Consider the following 19,747-nt stretch of genomic DNA (forward strand, 5'->3'; position numbering starts at 1 on the left):
TTGGTTGAATGGCATTGGTGGGAAGACAGAAAATGGGATTTTCCAAATCTGTGAAATCTCCAATGTTCTCTCCCCTTATCAAACCTGCCAGCTACTATGAAAAATTCGTAAAATGACGAAATGTTGGCTCCAATTTCAGAACATCGTGATCATCTCCAAGTCATTAAAACTTCTTGAAAATGAAAGTTGATGCCAGACGACATAATTTTAATGATATTGAAGTGTTATAATTTAATCCTTGAGAGGGTAACTTGATGACTTTTTAAAGTTTTCTATAACGACTACAATTTTTATCCCCCCAAAATTACAATTTTTTATAATTTCAAGTTGGCAGATCTGCCTTATTGATCCAAGTCCTTTCCTTTGATATGATTAAATCCTTTATCCTTTGTTGTATTCCAGTGGGTCTCCTTTAGAAAATTGGCATTCCATTGTTCGTCAGGGTCTCGTCGTCGCATCGGGCACTGAGCTTCAGGTAATCATCGAGTTTGTTGTTGTGGGGGAAAAAATGATTCAGCAACGGCATTGTGATTATCAACTGTTGTGTGTTGTGTGTGTGTTGTGTGTTTGTGTGTGTGTTGTGTGTTTGTGTGTGTGTTGTGTGTGTGTGTGTGTTGTGTGTGTGTGTGTGTTGTGTATGTGTGTTGTGTGTGTGTGTTGTGTGTGTGTGTTGTGTGTGTGTGTGTGTTGTGTATGTGTGTTGTGTATGTGTGTTGTGTATGTGTGTGTATGTGTTGTGTATGTGTGTGTGTGTGTGTGTGTGTGCGAGAGAGAGAAAAAGAGAGGGAGGGGGGAGGGAGGAGGTTTTCAGTCTTGTTACTAAGTGCTGAAGATTTTCATGTTAAAATTCATATTAAAAGCAATCTGTGTGTACGAGTACAGCATGCTGGTGGAACAGCTTTTGTTCCAAGAATGTCTTTAACGTATGTGGTACTGGATGGAGGTCCTGACCTCCCATAATGGGCAGGGAGGCCCTTAAATGTGCTTCCTGGGTGGGGCTCCCGACCTCCCATAGTGGGCAGAGAGGTACTTGTGTCTTCTATCCCTCTGTTTTCCAATTGATTTCTGTCTTTGTCTTGGAATGAGATTACTAAGTTTTGTCTTGACCCTGGCTGGAGTCCTTGGCTGGGAGGCAAACAGTTGAATGTATATTTATAGTTTCGGGAGATATTTTTTTGCTTGTAAATCATCTCTCTGTAATGTACTGTTATTTTTTATTTTTTACCATATGATTTATTAACATTTGAGTGTATCCCTCTTAGTGGGGATCTTGTGCTGGTGTCTGGGGTGAAACATTTAGGTAATCTCAAAGTACACTGATAATGTGCTCTTGGAATCTACACCTGTTTCCTATTTGAACCATTTCCCTTTGTCTTACTTTTTTCCTCAAGTCCTTTTAATTGCACATCTAGAATGTTTTTACCTTACGTTTTCTTCCGTTCTTACTGGCGCTGATATGACCTAAATGTGTTGCAAGTGCCGTAAAACTCTTAAACACAAACAAACCAGCTTCCGAAAGAAGGAATTGAATCATCATGGATGATGTCACGATTTCTCGTCTCACAAGTTATTTCTCTGCAGGTTGCTGGATAAAAATCCACCTTGTTGTAAATGACAGTTTGCTGTCACTGTCACATCACAGAGTTATAGCTCTTAGTTGACATTCTCTTTGCCTATTTTGGGTATTCTCTAATTCCTTTCTATTATCGATGTCTTATTGTTGTTTACAACAATGGAGTCGTTATGCAATCCCTTTGTGACACATTGGCCTTTGCCATGCCAAGGGCCCATAACTGGGTGGGGTTCCTGACCTCCCATAGTGGGCAGAGGGGTACACACTGTGTCTTCTATCCCCGTATATCTGTTTTTCAACATGCTTTCTGTCTTTGTCTTGGAATGAGATTACTTGGTTTTGTCCTGGCCCTGACCGGAGTCAAAGCTGGGAGAGAAACAGTCAAATGCATAGTTATTGTTTTGGGAGATATTTTTTTCCTTGTAAATCATCTCTCTGATATGTTATTATATCGGTTATTTTGAATGTATTATGTAAACATTTGAGTGTTTTCCTCTTTGTTGGGTTTTGTGCTTTTGTCCGAATGAGACTAGAGGTGATCTCAAACTAAGTACTTTGGTGGTATGCTCTTGGAATCTACATCTGATCCCTATTTGTTCCCAGTTCCCCTTTGTCTTGCTTTCTCTTGGGTGCTTTAATTGTAATTCTAGAACTTTTTACTATCCCATTTTCTTCCTTTTTACTGGCGCTGATATAACCTAAATGTGTTGCAAGCGCCGTAAAACAAAACAAAAACAACAAAAAACAAATGGCCCATAACTGCTGCTGTTCAAGTTGAATGGGAATGAATTAACTTTAGATTTTTGTGGCCTTTTTATTCTCATGGTTAACATTAACTTTTTCTTCAGTTCAAATCAACCGGTCAACTCAACCCCCCCCCCCCCCCCTTAAAACTGAGCTTTTATATAGTGCAATATCCACTAAATAAACTCAAAGCGATTTACAAAGGGTCCCAAGCCAGCAACAACATTCAACATGTAGGACGCAACATTATGCATGTTAGGCGATATTACAATTTTTGTACTGACAGAGACAATGCTGTTAATGGACTCATTTTACACCCGAGTGTGATGAGATCATGTAAGTAGAGAGCTTTTTCCAGGGACTCGACTATACACTTTCAGGACTCAAACCCAGGACTTTCTGATCCAAAGGCGAGTGACATACCACTAGACTGCGATAGCTGCATGTGCGCGGCATGTTTTATTTTAATGTTGCCATTAGTATTTATTGTTTTTCAACCCTTTAAAAAAAAATCAAGATTATGATAATCTAACAATATGGCATTACTTTTGTGCATCAGCATATTATATTAGCCTTGCAAATGTATTGAAAAACAATTAAATTGTACTAAAGGTTCCTGCACCTGATATTTATAAGCATGTTTGTTCCCTTAGCCAAAATATGGTAAGCGGGTGGTTGGATGAGAGCATCACCCTTGAATCATATACCTATGATGTTCGCATGGGTGTACGATCCGATAGTGATGTCGTTTCTTCTTCTCTTTACTAGCCTATCCTGCTTCTTAGGTTTGTGATTATATTTTTGACAGGGGATATTTTTTTTTCTGTAAATCTTCTGCCTGTTTGTTCTTGGTTATTTATAATTTAGCTTATGATATCTTTAGGTTATGATTTTGATTTACTTTTGTACTATTTTTGTTAGATTGCTTGTTTTTTTGTTTCAGCGGTCTCTCATATAACCTCATTTGTGTTGGAAGAGACCTAAAGCAACAAACAAACAAACAAAATATGGTAAAAATTAATCAACAATCTATGTCTAGCTATAACATTTTCCTGTTCTTTTTCCTTTTTCTGTACTTAGATTACATTTCATCATTTTCTTCAACTTTCCAGCTTCATGGGGCAGCATTAGGTTCAGGAGTGTACGTTACCACCAATCTGACTGCAGCTTTGAAATATGCTGGAATTCCTCAGAGGGAATTACAACTCAAATCACTTGTCGCTCATGGCGGAGGAATACCAGGTCATGGCTTTAAACTGGTAAGCATCTCAGTTTGAACGTTTAGACAGGAAGTTGTGACTGGGTGGGGTTCCTGACCTCCCATAGTGGGCAGGGAGGTACTGTGTCTTCTATCCCCCAGATTACCTGGTTTTGTCCTGACCCTGGCCGGATGCCCTTGCTGAGAGGGAAACAGTCAAATGTATGGTTAGTTTTGGGAGATGATATTTTACTCCTTGTTAATCATCTCTCTGTTATACACTGTATCATGTTTTGTTTAGATATTATATATGTTTTGTGAACATTTGAGTGTGTTCCTTTTAGTAGGGGCCTGTGCTTGTATCTGGATGAAACTTTTAAGTGATCTCAAACTAAGTTCTTTGACAGTGTGCTCTTGGAATCTACATCTGTTCCCTATTTGAACCAATTCCGCTTTGTCTACCTTATTCTTGGATGCTTTAATTGTAATTCTATACCTTTTTGCTATCCCATTTCTTTCTTTTTACTGGCGCTGATATGACCTTAATGTGTTGCAAGTGCCGTAAAACTCTTTTAAAAAAAGAAAAAAGAAAAGAATAGGAAGTTTTGAAATCTTTTTAACTGATGCTAAAGAGAAAATACAGTGGTGCGAAGGGAAAACTTGTCATGTTTTGTCAACGCCCTACCCTCTGGTATCAATGTTTTTGTTTATTCATCTTAACAACGCCACTACCACATTATATCATTCATCTGTAGTGTTTCATTCATCCTGGGTTTTTTTATGAAGGGGAAACCCGAAATGTCCATTTTATGTTTTTATATATGTGCGATTAAGCGGAGTGACCTGTAATACTCTGAGGTCTTTAGTTTATTTGAAGAAGACCCTTTGTTTGGCTTTAAGTTTACTCTTACTTCAATGGGTTTGAATTTGCTCTCACCTTGTATATGTGCAGCTATGTGGTCTAGTGGTATGACGCTTACCTTCAGATCAAAAGCTTCTGGGAAGTCCCACTCTGAGTGGCACATTATGGAGTCCTTTGAAAAGACTCTTTACTCACATTCTGTCACCACACTTAGGTGTATGATGAGTACCTGGCCGTTAACAGCATTATCTCTGTCTGAAAAAAGAAAATACTATCACCTGTGTCTCATGCTACTTGTTAAATGTGGCTGTTGGCTCGGGACCCCTTGTAATAGGCTTTGAGCACATTTAGTGGATATTGCGCTATATAAAAGCTCAAGTATATCTTGAAGTAATTACTGTTGCTGATATTTTCATGAGAACAACGAGATCTGCACAAATAATCAGATTAAGAAAAGGACAAATTATTTTTGTCTATGTGTGGGACAAACAAAATTAAATTCGAATCCCTTCCATCTTTGGAGTGTTGTCAGTTCGAATCCCTTCCATCTTTGGAGTGTTGTCAGTTCGAATCCCTTCTGTCTTTGGAGTGTTGTCAGTTCGAATCCCTTCCATCTTTGGAGTGTTGTCAGTTCGAATCCCTTCCATCTTTGGAGTGTTGTCAGTTCGAATCCCTTCCATCTTTGGAGTGTTGGCAGTTTGATTCCCTTCCATCTTTGGAGTGTTGGCAGCAGCTTCTAATGGTGTCACACTTCTATGTTATGACGATCTACCCAGACTGCAAATTCATTGCTGCATTCGTGTACGGTCACAAACCCACCTGGAAGCTTCTTCATAGCGCAGTGCTTGACTCGATGTTCTGTGGTTTTGGGCTCTTGTCACCTAAATGTGTACAGGTGGGACAGATGGAAAGTCCCCACTAATGAAACGACTCTGTGAGGCAGGTTCTTGACTGAAGTTGATTCACCACCACCCTGCACCTGCTCTTGTTTGGCAACTTCTCTCCCCGTTTCGAGGAGTCTGGGTCCCCACCCCCTCGAGAAGCTGAATTCGTCCAAATTGACTTCCATCTCGTATGCACAGCCTTGTCCGAAGTCAGGGCTCCACACCACTACAGCATCACGATCAGGTCCAGAACACAATCTCAATGGCAAAGCAGTCAGTCTCTTAACCAAATACTACCACGATCGTGTCCTCAGGATCGTCACATGGTCGAGAAATCAGCGAATGTCACAACTCATTTTCAGCTGGAAAATGCGATGTCAGGATTAGCGACCAGACGCACATTTTGTTCCTCAATATCGAGAGCCAGATTATGACAAAATATGAGTTTTCATCAAAGCTACGGGCGTCCATAGTGTTGACATTTTCCTACTAAAGGAAACCCATCTTTACTGAGGCACGCAATCTTTTCAATTTCATATCTCAGGCTATACGATGGTCCAACGAGAAGACACTAAGAGGTTTTAGCATTTACGTTCAAAGGTAAGGGTCATAGAAAGTGTTACAGACAGCAACAGGGTGAACAGAATTTCCATGAAGGTGGGTGGGTTGTATCTGTACAACTTGTACAAACCACTTAGAGCGACTTGGACTACACCACCGGTTCCAGTGGTTAGCCATCCTTTCGTCTGTCTGGGAGACTTTAATAGCCACCATCACGAATGGGGCTACCGAGACTGCAACGAGGCAGGAAGACAACTCCACTCATGGATGGACAGTTACGATCCACACCTACTGTATGATCCTATTGCCAAGAATACCTTCTGGGGCACCCGCCATGAGGAGGAGTAAACTCCTGATCTCACCTTCATGATGGAGCGAACGGGGAACATTGCAGGATAAGCGGACAGTCCTCGACAACTTCCATCATAGCCAGCACAGGCCGGTACTTGTCACAGCAGGGGTGACAATACCGATGGTTCAGTCTCTCCCACTTGTAGATGGAACTTCAGGAAGGTTAACTTGGAGGAATTTACTTCCTATATCGAGTAGGTCTGTCTTGATATTCCTCCCAAGTCCGAGAACAAAAACCTGATTTAAATGGCTGCTGGTCAAGAGTACTCACCGCTCCATTCCATTCCACGGGCCAAACAAAGACTCAACATCCACCTTACCTCATACAATCTATGCAATGTCATGCACATGTTATTTTCTCTTTTTTTTTTTCTATTCAGGAGGATGTATCCATAGCAAGCGTTAAGAATCATCTGTGTGTTGCCATGTGCGAAGGTAATTTCCCCCCCAGATTTATTATTTTAGCTCCTGATCGTTGTAGACAATCCACTCAAATTTCAAGTAGGTAGGTACCCTTGTTTTGGTGAAAATGTAAATATTTTAATGGAATGTGAATAAAAAGGTATCGACCATTTGTATTTCCATGAACGTCTCATGCTCAATGAACTTTACAATTCTTGGGTTATTTCCCCTGCCTCCCCAGCAGGCAAGGTCTGGAACCAACTGTTCATTTCCTAAAAGTCTCCTGTCAGGAAACCTTTTCTTTGTGTTTTGCTTGGTCATGGTGTCACAATATACGAACATGTGTAGAAGACATAAGAATGTGACACAAAGTTTCCATTCTGATTCTGTCTAAAATTTCACCTACTTTTTCACAATATTCAACATTTCGTAAGTGTTATATCACCATAATGATAGATGTAAAGAGGATGAGTGACTATCTATTGACCACATATTTAGAAATTTGATATAAAACGCACAGAAAACTTGTTCCACTGTAGTTTACATCAAATTGCACATCTTCTCATAGAAGTTCATACACCTAGTCGTGTTTTAAGATATTCAGATTTTCTTTTAATAAAAGAAACGTACAGCATTAGTAACTTTCACCTAAAAGCTTTTAACTGTACACGTCTGTGGAATGCTCAGTTTTAGAACAAAATCTGCCCCTTGTGTTGTAAGACTTGACTACATTACAGGGCATTTTATGATGGATGTGTTTTTTAAATTATTTTTTTTATACATGTGTGAGCGTCATTTGTGCTTCTCTGTGTGCAAATGAGTTAATTGTAAAACACTGCAGAGCACTTTTAAGTGGATGCACAGGCACTATAGAAATATATTGTTATATTATTATTATTATTATCATTATTATTATTATTATCATTATTAATTATTATTAATATTATTATTATTATTAAAAATATTAATATTATTATTATTATTATTATTATTATTAATTATTATTATTATTATTATTATTAATATTAATATTATTATTATTATTATTATTAATATTATTATTATTATCCAATGCCCAATGTGGCATCGTCATCAAAATCAAGCAACATTTGCTTCAGAACCTGTGCTCTTATTCTTATTGATGACTCATTGCTCCTCAAGATGGTCTATTTTTAAAGCCAAGCAAATAAGACAAAAGAGAACAGATTGAAATGACTCAATTGCTCTGTCGATTAAAAACCTTATGTTAATATTATTATTATTGCTCTTTAGGGTTTATATAGGGCTAGCACTTACCATGGAGTCCTAAGCCAACCAGCAACACTTTGCATGCAGGATGAGACATGGCGCCTGTTAGGCGATATTGCAATTTTTCTGACAGACAACTCTGTTAAACAGCCAGGTACTCATTTTACACTTGGGTACAGCGAGAAAATGCAAGTTAAAGAGCTTTTTTTTCAAGAACTCAACTATGCACTGCTCAGAGAGGGACTCGAACTCTGGACCTGCCAGTCTGCAAGCGAGTGTCACACACAAGAGCACATAGCTGTATGCACGCTTAATAACCATTTTAATTAGGATTACTTGAAAAAGGACAAAATGGTCTAAGGAACCTTTGAAATCATCGCAATTAACCTTTTGTGCTGCCCTTTTAACCAGTAGAAACTTGCTAGGGTTCATGACCTCCCATAGTGGGCAGGGAGGAGGCACTTACTGTGTCTTCTTTCCCCTAATTCTAGAACTTTTTACTATCCCATTTTCTTCCTTTTTACTGGTACTGATATGACCTAAGATTGAGCTTTATATAGCTGAATATCCACTAAATGTGCTCAAAGCGCTTTACAAGGGGTCCCTGGTCAACAGCAACATTTAACATGTAGGACGGAACATAACGCCTGTTAGGCGATATTACAATTTTTCGGACAAAGACAATGCTGTTAACGGCCACATACTCATTTTACACCTGAGTACGGTGAGAGAAAGTGAGTAAAGAGCCTTTTCCATGGACTCAACTATGCGCCGAGCTTGAGGCTAGACCACATAGCCGCACCTACACATGTTACAAACTGCGTAAAACCCTTAAACATAACCAATCAATAGAATTCATAAAAGATGCAACTTGTTTTAATTATGGCATTCCAATTAGATTGATTTTTAAATATTTTTTTTATGTAGCCATTTCTATTCATTCCACCCCCATGAGTTTCCTGGTGTTTGAACCATTCATTACTGGTAATAAGACTTTTTGTTATCATCCACAGTCATCACAGGTCCAAAACTTCAAAGAACAGATGGAGATAGAAGGGTAGTTCTAGATAGTCAGCACATTTGTATCCGGTTCTTTTTCATGTAAGGAACTTTTAATGCTATCATTAACACACACACACACATATATTTATATATATATAAATATATATTTGGTATTGGTGGGTACTTGTAAGCACGAGAGTGCTCGATAATTTAGGTTAGAGCATATAAAAATAAATTCACTAACACATTTTAAAGCTGAAACAAATGTTTCCATGTCCTTCATTTCGTCAGGTGACTGATGAAATGGACATGGAAACGTTCGTTTCGGCTTAAAAATATGTGAGTGAATTTATTTATATAGTATATTTTGCCAAGACAATTGTTTCTTTAGAAAGTGTCTCTGCAAAAAAATATGTGAGTGACTTATTTATTTTAAAATATGTTTATATATATAAATATAAAAGTATATATGATGAGGATAAGGTACCATTGGGACCAGTTTTCAGCCATGATGCTATAGTAGCTATCAAGACTCGTCACTATTTTTCAGATACTTCATGAGGGCGCTTCCTTGACGTCCTTGCCAGTGCTGAGGAAAGGGTCCATAAAATTCAGACACAGACCAAAATATTGGATTATCAAAGTCATAAAGTTTCAAAATTGACCCATTTAAAGGCCAGCAAACCATCAAGAATGACTTCCCTTGTTATTTTATGGCATTTCTCATTTGTTTCCCTTTCAGTTTTTGGGATGACTGATGTATCGACAACACGCTTATATTGACATTTTACCATGGTCCTGAGGATGTCAATTTATCCGTTCTCAATAGTACATTGATGGATTGCTCATTGAATTGTTCATTCCCCCATTTGAATCAGTTTCCTTTGTTTTACTTTTTCTTTAGTGCTTTTAACTTCAGGTCTCTAACTTTTCTCTTATCTCCCCTTTTAGCTGGCGCTGAAATGACCTAAAAGTGTCCCAAGGACCGTAAAACCCTAAAAACAAAGTACTTCTTTTTTCTGAGTTTATTCCTATTATTGTTTACTGGCACTGAAATGACCTACGAGTGTTGCAAGTGCCACAAAACCCCTTTAAAACAAACAGAACGTTCTATTAACTCATATTCTTCTGTTTTCTATTATTCCCATTGCCAGGTATAACAATAGGAGTCAACATCCGACGGTCGTGGATTGCAATTGCCCAGACTTTGAACAGATGGTCAGGGGAATTCTAGCTGATATTTAAATATTGTAAAACATGGAATCGAAGCAACTACATGACCTTTACTTATTTTAAGACATTTTTAATTTGCATTGTAAATTGTAAATACAGTATTTTATGAATATAGAAAGACGTACTTAAATGTTATTTATTTCTTGTGTCTTATGACACAGCAAAGTTCAGCTGAAATATGACATGCTGTGTTCCATTTCATCTCTCTCTTTCTTTTTAAAAGATAAAAACACTCAAAGCGTTATTATGCCGGAATGATTCCCTGCGTTTGAACATATAGTCGGGGGAATTTTATCCTTATAAATATCAGCAAGATGGGTGTCTGGGTTGTGTGTGTGTGTGTGTGTTTCAGCCAAAGTCATTTGTAATTCATGTAAGTGGTAAGTCTGATGTTTCAAGGTTACAGCGTTATATAAGTTTTCAGCATTATTATTTATTTATATTTTAAAACATGGAATGAGAATTAACAATGGTTCTTCTATTCATTTTAAGACATTTTTATAGTAAATACATTATTTTATGAATAAAGGAAGACATACTTATTTGTAATTCGTTTCCTTTGCCTTAATGATAATGACACAACAGATTTTAACTGGAATGTGGCGTGCTGTATTCCATCTTTTTTTCTCCTCCAAATCCAAAGATAAATAGAAGATTAATGAGTTTTGGTCTCAAAGCATTATTATGTACCTACAGGGATGATTCTATCAATGAAAATTGAATTTATAGTAAAAAAAATATTTTAATCTATTTCAAATGGTTTATCAAGAAAATTATCGTTTATAAAAATTCATATGACCAAAGTTTAATTATTTTGCTTTTAACTTGACGTTCGCCTTTCGCCATCTGGTCCATCCACACTTAATACAGAATTGAGGCAGTGGGGGTCACGTCACACCCTAGCCAAACAAGATTCTTCAAATTCCTCGGGACATGCAAAAAAAAGAAAGTGCGAGAAAGTCCTGTAGGAAAAATGACGGGACATTCGCATGGGTTGTAGGAAACCAGACTTGAGTATAGAATGAAACAATTATTCTTTGGTATTCATCCTTTCGTCTTTATGGTCTACCAGACAACAAAGTAAATTTTTTTGCTTAGGGACAAAACGGTGTTGCAAGCGCCGTAAAACCCTTAAAAAACAAACAAAAAACATACTCAAAGTCGATCCCAAATATTTGGAGGACGTCTTCTTCTGTAATTCCAATGCCCAAGAAAATCAAAAGTTTCTTCAATGAATGATTCAAGACCAGTAGCTCTTACTTCAAAAAAACTTTTTCTGTTCTTTATCAATGATCAATTTCAGCCCAACATCCATTTTTTTAAAATTTTGCCTATCAAAATCAACCCAAACGTCATGTTGAAGGTGCTCCCCTTTCATTCTGTGCTGGGTGCTTTTTGCTGATTTTTTATCGGCATTTAACACTATGCAGCCACATTTGCTTGTAAGAATGCTTGTTCTGTACATGAGTAAAATTATCATAGCTGGGGTTTTGAAATTTCTAATGGATGGATATTGGTATGCAAAATCTGGTTCAGTTTCATCTAATTTCATTGTCACAATATTTGAGGTCCTCAGGGTTGTGTACCTCCCATAGTGGGCAGGGAGGTAGGTACATAATCTTCTATTCCCCCACATCTGGTTTCCAACATGCTTTCTATCTTTGTCTTGGAATGAAATTACTTGGTTTTGTCCTGGACCTGGCTGAGAGTGAGAGGGAAACCGTCACATGTATACTTAGTTTTGGGAGATATTTTCTTCCTTGTAAATCATCTCATGTTTTTTTTATATTATATATGATTTGTAAAACATTTGAGTGTATTCCTCTTTGTGGGGACCTTTGCTTGTGTCTGGATGAGACTTTTAGTGATCTCAAACTAAATACAATGATAGTGTGCTCTTGGACCTAGATTGGAACGTTGATGGGAGTTTGCGGTGAATCCGACACGGTGAACATGTTGAAGTCCGGGCTTGTGTCAGGTTGGCCTTCATCGTTGTGAAAATGATCGATTTCTACGTAATTTTGATTCGGTCGCCGGTGTGAAGCATGTGTCGTGCTTTTAGACGAGCAGGCTTTTGCTATGTGGCCTTGCTTGTTACATTTGTAACAGGTTGCTGTTTGGAATTTGCACTGTTGCGGTGCATGTGGACCGGTGCGGCGATGACATTTTGTTGACCTGGTTTTAGAAATTGTTGGAGTTGTAGATGCCTGTCTTGCGTTGAACCCTCTACCTTTGGTGAACGGTTTATCAGTCATGGCGTTGACTGAAGCTGATAACGGTGCCATAAATCGGGCAAGCATCTTTCGACTGTTGCATAGAAGTAACAACTTGGATCGCTTTATCCAATGTGAGGTTTCGTTCCAGTAGCAGTTTCTCTGAATTTCTGGATAGTTAATTCCCGTTAGTCATCAGAAACTTATCCAGGACCTTGTGGCAATAGGTGTGGAAGAGAATGATGTGGCTCTAATCGCTAATCTGTACTGGCAGCAAAAGGCTCAGATAAAAGTGCAGGCAGATACAACAGATGCAATTGAAATCAAGAAAGGAGTGCGCCAGGGATGTGTTATGTCTCCTTGCTTGTTTAATTTATACACGAGTCTATTTTTCGGCAAGTAGAAACAGCACAAGGGTTGAAGGTTGGTGGCCACAACATCAACAATCTACGTTACGCTGACGATACTGTCCTGTTGGCGGAAAGTAAGGAAGACCTACAGAAGCTAATTTCAAAAGTGAACGAAGAGAGTAAAGAAAAGGGGCTGTTCATGAATGCGAAGAAGACAAAAACAATGGTGATAACAAAAAAGAAAGAGCCCATAGACATAGATATAGAAATAGAAGAGTGTCCAGTGGAACAAGTAAAGGAGTTCACGTACTTGGGGCAATTGGTAACATCCGATGCAAAGTCTGACAAAGAGATCAGGAGACGAATAATGCTGGCCAAAAATGCGTTCATGAAACTAAAGCCAATCCTCAACAACACAAATATCTCCATCAGAACACGAATGAGATGCACCAAATGCTATGTGTGGTCCATTTTCTTTTATGGTTGTGAAACGTGGACACTAACCGCACAGACAGAACAACGTATTGAAGCTTTTGAGATGTGGACGTACAGGAGAATACTGAAAATACCTTGGACAGCAAGAAAAACAAACATCGAAGTCCTCGACCTAATGGGCCAAAAACAAAAAGAACTTCTTTTGACTGTGAAGCACAAAAAGCTGTCATATTTTGGACATATGCGAAGACATGATAGTCTCGAAAAAAGGATAATGGAGGGAAGAATTGAAGGAAAGAGGGGCAGAGGAAGACAAAGGAAATCCTGGACAGATGGCATCAAGGAAGCAAAAGGACGGCGCATGGCAGACTGTAACGAGGCTGCAATGGACCGTGAAGGATGGAAGGCCATGACATCCGACCTCTGGAAAGAGATGGAACCCGGGTAAGGTAAGTAAGTAATTCCCGTGACAAATTTCTCACACAGTCGGTCATTCAACGTCTCTCCAAATTCACAGAATTCGCTGAGGTGTCGTAATTCTGCTACAAACTGTGCAATCATCTCGCTCGAATGTCTGGTTCTCGCGTCAAATTTCGCTCTACAAAGAAATTTTGGTGGGGCTGGAGCATGATAGCTGACATAGCTCATCGAATGACTTGGTTCCTGGTTTTTCTGAAGCACACAAGTCCTTTAGTAGTCTAAATTGTTGTGGACCCACCACTGCTAGCAATATTGCTCTCTTCTTTGTGTCTTCTTCCACCCTGTTCGCTTCTAGATAAAAATCTAGCCTGTTTAGATAGTCATTGATATTGTAGTAACTACCGTGATTGCCAGAACTCGGTATTCTGGCTGTAGGACTCCATGGCTAGGATGGGTCCAGATGGCCGGTGAATCACGGAATTACTAAGTTAAAACTAGATATTAAATGGATAAAGTTAAAGTATAAAAATATAGCTTACCCTGAATCTAGTCGTATGGTAGATAGAAGTATCAAGAGAAGGTCTGTAAGTGTGAGTCTAAGTGTGTAGTAAGAATATGGTAAGTGTAGAGCTTGAAGTGTCCAGAAGTAAGTGTGTGTATCGAGAGGTCCACTCGGCTTTTATATGAGCCGGGTCAGCTCGGGACGAGGCAGAGCGGAAGTAGGAATGACCATTGCCAAGGTCACTAGCCGTACAATTGTTTACGGCTAGAGATCCCTACAATATTTTCATCTGACTGGATGAATTTTTTAATGTGGCCGTATAGTGCCATCTTTTTAGCTATTTTAATAGCTTAGCTCTTAATGCTCTACTTAGCTGTTTGCTTGTTAATTTCAGTCAGATGATCCCGTTTCTCGTCGCCAATGAAGTGAATTGAGTGGTAAGGTACACCAAGTACAACAACAAGCCATTTTGGCGGATTTCTAAAACTCTTTATTTCCTGTTTATGTAAAGGACATAACTCAGATAATGATGATACCCATTAGTTGTCATAGATACGAATGGTTATTTCCCTTTAATCTATTACATCTACACCCGTTTCTTATTTGAACCAATTCCCCTTTGTCTTACCTTTTCTTGGGTGCTTTAATTGTAATTCTAGAACTTTTTACTATCCCATTTTCTTAATGTGTTGCAAGTGCCGTAAAACCCTTAAAAACAAAAACATAAATCAGGGTTGTGCACTCTCGCCAGTTCTATTTACAACATGCCGTATACTAATTACAGTTCACTCCGCTTCATCGCACATTGGTTAATCGCACACTCCGCTTATACGCTACAAATTCCTGAAAAACTGATTTTTTTCTATAACATTGAACCAGTTCGGCACATTAAAATCGTATCACGCGTGAAAAAAGCTTTCCCTTCAACGCAATTCCCTTGTCCCTCTGACCCTGAAGAGGTCAGACACGCATGGCTTGTTAACTGACATCAAAGGATTACCTGACACGATGGGCTAATTGACTCAGCACTCGCAGTCTGCATCACAAGGTGTGAAACGTGATCACAGTCCACTCGATGCCGTAAGGGATCTCAAACTAAGTACTTTGATAGTGTGCTGTTAGAATCTACATCTGATCCTTATTTGTTCCCAGTTCCCCTATGTCTTACTTTTTCTTGGGTGCTTTAATTGTAATTCTAGAACTTTTTACTATCCCATTTTCTTCCTGTTTACTGGCGCTGATATAACCTTAATGTGTTGCAAGCGCCGTAAAACCCTTAAAAACATAAAAACAAACAACTCCGAGATTGCAGACAACTCGTCACAAGGCCTTAATTAAATATTTCAGATTTCAAAAATGAAATTCTTTCGTTTCATGGTGTAGCAGAAATATTGGTGAATGTAGGTAAAACAATAGAAATGATTGATTTAAAAAAAAAAATAGTTCAACTCAGGAGCCTATCATAACAAAACAACAGAAGGGGAAAAGTTTTCCAATTACGAGTACTTCGGTGTTGTAGTTGACGACCATCTGAAATGAGGTGACCATATTAATGAATTGAAAAATCAATAAAAGAATGTACTTTTATTAACATTTGCAAATTTTAGTAATAAAAGAACACTTTGCACTTTGTTTTACTGGTCTGCCATTGAGTCTTATGACTATGACATTTCGTTTTTCTTTGTGGGGATACAACATCTCTGAGCCACTGCTCCAATGACTGCTTGAACTCCTTATTTACGAGATGTTGCCTTCATCTTATCACCAAGATAAGTGTTGATGATTCGCACACATTGTCCAAACATAAAATTTCCCCAGAGAAGCAGCCAGATGTCATCTCTTTGCATGAAGTGCCAGAGGCATTCATGGTCTTTTTATCCCACCGATGTCTGGCTTGACTGAAATCTGTCCACCTGTAGTCTTTCAATACCGGTCATCTTCATTGACAATTATTATATATCGTCTTTCATTGTTGATAAATGAGATATTTACATGAAATTCACTTTTGTTTAATCTTTTCTTACAGATCTCATTTAATATATATTATACATTTTGCCAAATATACCATATATTGGGATGTATTTATATTACTATTATAGATGATCTGTTTCTATTTCATTTACTATTATATTGCTTTAGAAAATTATATAAGTATATTTTTTAACGTTTATTTATTCATTCTTGCAATTCATGTTTGTAAAACCAATTTCCTTATGGATGAATAAAGTTTATTATTTTTTAAATAAAATTATTACTTATTATACCCAGAAAATTGGGGGGAGGGGGGTTTCCCTCCTAATCCTATATCACTTGCTGTGTTTACTCTCCCATATATCTGCTTTCAACTTGGCAACTGAGCAAGTCACCTGGCCTTAGCTCAATTTGAGGCGCTGCACCGCGACTGAGGCATGGGTTATTCCAGTCTTCCCTTGGAATTGACCCAAGAGACAAATCTCGCCACTTGCTGTGTTTACTCGCACCTACAACGGATGTGTGAATTGCAATAATATTCAGTTGAGAAAAACATTTTTTTCCAAGAAGAAGAGAGGAGAGCACTTATGGCACAACAAATAACGGGGGTGGGGGTGGGGTGGGAATGGGTGAATGACAGTTATAATTTGTGACTGTCCAGAATTCCTCTGCCTATTTTGTGTAACACACCAAAGGCGAACCATGGAATGTGTCGGGTTGAATGGCGTGATTACCCAACTGGCAAGACAATAGGACACTTATCCTTATGTATTTTATAATTTTGGCTAAATGACATGTCAGAAACTTCATCAAAATTAAATCAGAGGAGGTAAAAAAAAAAATTGCAATGCTAAGTACGGTTTTTCTGTTTATTGATATTTTCCTAAATCAAAGCAATTGCCCAGTGACGACTTGTTGGATCGGAAGGCTGGACCCAGCTCATCGGAATTGAACTTCCATTGGGATCTGAGGGTGGCACGAGGTACTGGTCCCATTCATGTCTGAAAATAATGGACGAGGGAGATCATAGAGGGGGACGAAGATGAGATGTTGGTTGAACTAAATAGGAGTAAAAATGAAGTTTAAGTTTGAGTCCAAAAGATGACTGCTTCAAAGAGAAACGAAACAAATTTCAAAAGGCAAATGATAATAGAGAATTGGATTCTTTTTATGATAGTTTATTTATATAGACACTTTAAAGCATGAGGTTTGCATAAAAAAACTACTAACTTGTAAAAACAATGGCCGTCAACATCGTAAAAAAATATTTAAAAAACAAACATATGGTACAATATTCACGATATGTGCTCAAAGCGCTCTACAAGGCATCCCAAGCCAATAGTAACGCTTTTCAAATGGGACAAAACGTGACACTGGTCTGGTAGTTTTACAACGTTTTTTCCTGATAGAGACAATACTGTTTATGGCCAGACCTCATTATACACCTGATGACGATGACAAAATGCGAGTACAGAGCCCCACCCAAGGAGTCGATTTTGCCAGGACGTCAACAAAGACCTAAACTGCCATCCTCAGAAACAAACACCCAAAACATGTATTAAAAATTTTGGCCAGAAAATCCGTCCTTGAAATGTTGATGGATTAAAATGACCCTCATCTTGGGTCTCCAAAAGTTTTTCCATCAGATGAATTGATTGATCTTTGAAGGACGAGTTTACTGACCAAAATTATAAATACATGTTTTTTTTTCAGACTACGACAGTATAGGTCAGAGGTCAAGTGTCCTACCACGAGACAACAGATCCCATATGTGTTGAATCTACCCTTGATTTTTCAAGAAGCTTCCTCCTATTTGATCCCAGATTAACTTGGAGCCACTAGAATATTCAACTGTCCCTTGTCCTATCAAGTTGTCCTTCCCAGCCACTGGGCCCACCAAGCCAGAATGAATCCTTGGCTCTAGAGTATTAGACAATAGCAATTGCTTACTACCATTGGATTGGACCCTGGTCTATTGCATTGCAAAGTACTTTCTGCTAGATCCAGCAGATCCAGCTGCCCAATCACAGCTGGTGGGCAGGGGGTTGGAAAAAATCTAGATTGCACCCAGGATATATCTCAATTCCTTTGCTTGAGAAAAAAAATGTTCAACCAATTGAGTTATCAGCAGCCATTTATCCAATAAATGACACAGCAAATTTGAGATTTTATTGAATCGAAGCATTGCAAACAGGTAGAAGTTTGATTCAACTGGCAGTTAGAAAGACAAAATCTTTGAATCATTAAGGTTACAACGACATGAAAGAAAGACAAGATTCCACGATTACCTGATATGGACAAATGCTGGGAGATTTGATTCAGCTTGCCTGTAATATTGCTGGAAGGAATACAAGGGATCCGACATGCTGGCGTCGTCTGTGACAAAGGGAAACGATATCAAGCAGGATTTGTAAATAGTTTGGATTTCATACATCATGTCTAATACTAAAATACTCTCATCAAAATGGCTACAATTTGACAACACATTTGATCTTTATATTTCTTTTACGACCAGAGAGAGAGAGTGTAGGTGTCAGTGTAAAGGAAACGACATAACGAATTTTAAAACAAAACAAAAAAACGAACCGAACAAGATGTACTTGCACAACTTGACAAATTCCCCAAGGAGAATGAGAAACCTTTGACAAGTTGACAACATTTCATCTTTAAGACAGAATCATGTCTCGAGCGTGTCACATAGGATTATCATATTTTTTCCGTGACCTTGTTGCACATGTGTGAGTTGTGTGCATGTGTGCCGTGACCTTGTTGCCTATGTGTATGTTGTGTGCATGTGTGCTGTGACCTTGTTGCCTATGTGTTTGTTGTGTGCATGTGTGCCGTGACCTTGTTGCACATGTGTGAGTTGTGTCCATGTGTGCCGTGACCTTGTTGCCTATGTGTATGTTGTGTGCATGTGTGCTGTGACCTTGTTGCCTATGTGTTTGTTGTGTGCATGTGTGCCGTGACATTGTTGCACATGTGTGAGTTGTGTGCATGTGTGCCGTGACCTTGTTGCCTATGTGTATGTTGTGTGCATGTGTGCTGTGACCTTGTTGCCTATGTGTTTGTTGTGTGCATGTGTGCCGTGACCTTGTTGCACATGTGTGAGTTGTGTGCATGTGTGCCGTGACCTTGTTGCCTATGTGTTTGTTGTGTGCATGTGTGCCGTGACCTTGTTGCCTATGTGTATGTTGTGTGCATGTGTGCCGTGACCTTGTTGCACATGTGTGAGTTGTGTGCATGTGTGCCGTGACCTTGTTGCCTATGTGTATGTTGTGTGCATGTGTGCCGTGACCTTGTTGCCTACGTGTATGTTGTGTGCATGTGTGCCATGACCTTGTTGCCTATGTGTGTGTTGTGTGCATGTGTGCTGTGACCTTGTTGCCTATGTGTGTGTTGTGTGCATGTGTCATGACCTTGTTGCCTATGTGTGTGTTGTGTGCATGTGTGCCGTGACCTTGTTGCACATGAGTGAGTTGTGTGCAAGTGTGCTGTGACCTTGTTGCCTCTGTGTATGTTGTGTGCATGTGTGCCGTGACCTTGTTGCCTATGTGTGAGTTGTGTGCATGTGTGCCGTGACCTTGTTGCACATGTGTGAGTTGTGTGCATGTGTGCTGTGACCTTGTTGCCTATGTGTGTGTTGTGTGCATGTGTGCCGTGACCTTGTTGCCTATGTGTGTGTTGTGTGCATGTGTGCCGTGACCTTGTTGCACATGTGTGAGTTGTGTGCATGTGTGCTGTGACCTTGTTGCCTATGTGTATGTTGTGTGCATGTGTGCCGTGACCTTGTTGCCT

At 38.9% G+C, this 19,747-nt stretch overlaps 2 protein-coding genes across 2 annotated transcripts in view; one reads left to right on the forward strand and one right to left on the reverse strand.

Annotated features, from left to right (window-relative positions):
* The window catches only part of LOC144966099 (protein mono-ADP-ribosyltransferase PARP6-like), a 32,133-nt gene extending 21,526 nt beyond the window's left edge, over positions 1–10,607 (forward strand). Inside the window, exons 15-19 of the mRNA XM_078902174.1 lie at positions 403–475; positions 3,430–3,576; positions 6,554–6,608; positions 8,837–8,924; positions 9,980–10,607. Coding sequence (XP_078758300.1) covers positions 403–475; positions 3,430–3,576; positions 6,554–6,608; positions 8,837–8,924; positions 9,980–10,070 — 454 coding nt within the window. The 3' untranslated portion in view covers positions 10,071–10,607. The remainder of the gene's footprint in view (positions 1–402; positions 476–3,429; positions 3,577–6,553; positions 6,609–8,836; positions 8,925–9,979) is intronic.
* A 6,197-nt stretch (positions 10,608–16,804) lies between these two features.
* LOC144966098 (uncharacterized) overlaps positions 16,805–19,747 on the reverse strand; it is a 17,027-nt gene continuing 14,084 nt past the window's right edge. Inside the window, exons 9-10 of the mRNA XM_078902172.1 lie at positions 18,238–18,325; positions 16,805–16,950 (exon numbers count right to left, since the gene is read on the reverse strand). Coding sequence (XP_078758298.1) covers positions 16,833–16,950; positions 18,238–18,325 — 206 coding nt within the window. The 3' untranslated portion in view covers positions 16,805–16,832. The remainder of the gene's footprint in view (positions 16,951–18,237; positions 18,326–19,747) is intronic.

This window comes from Berghia stephanieae, chromosome 2, assembly GCF_034508935.2.
Source record: "Berghia stephanieae isolate SIO BIC M18660-M18661 chromosome 2, UCSD_Bste_1.3, whole genome shotgun sequence".
Lineage (NCBI taxonomy): Eukaryota > Metazoa > Mollusca > Gastropoda > Nudibranchia > Aeolidiidae > Berghia > Berghia stephanieae.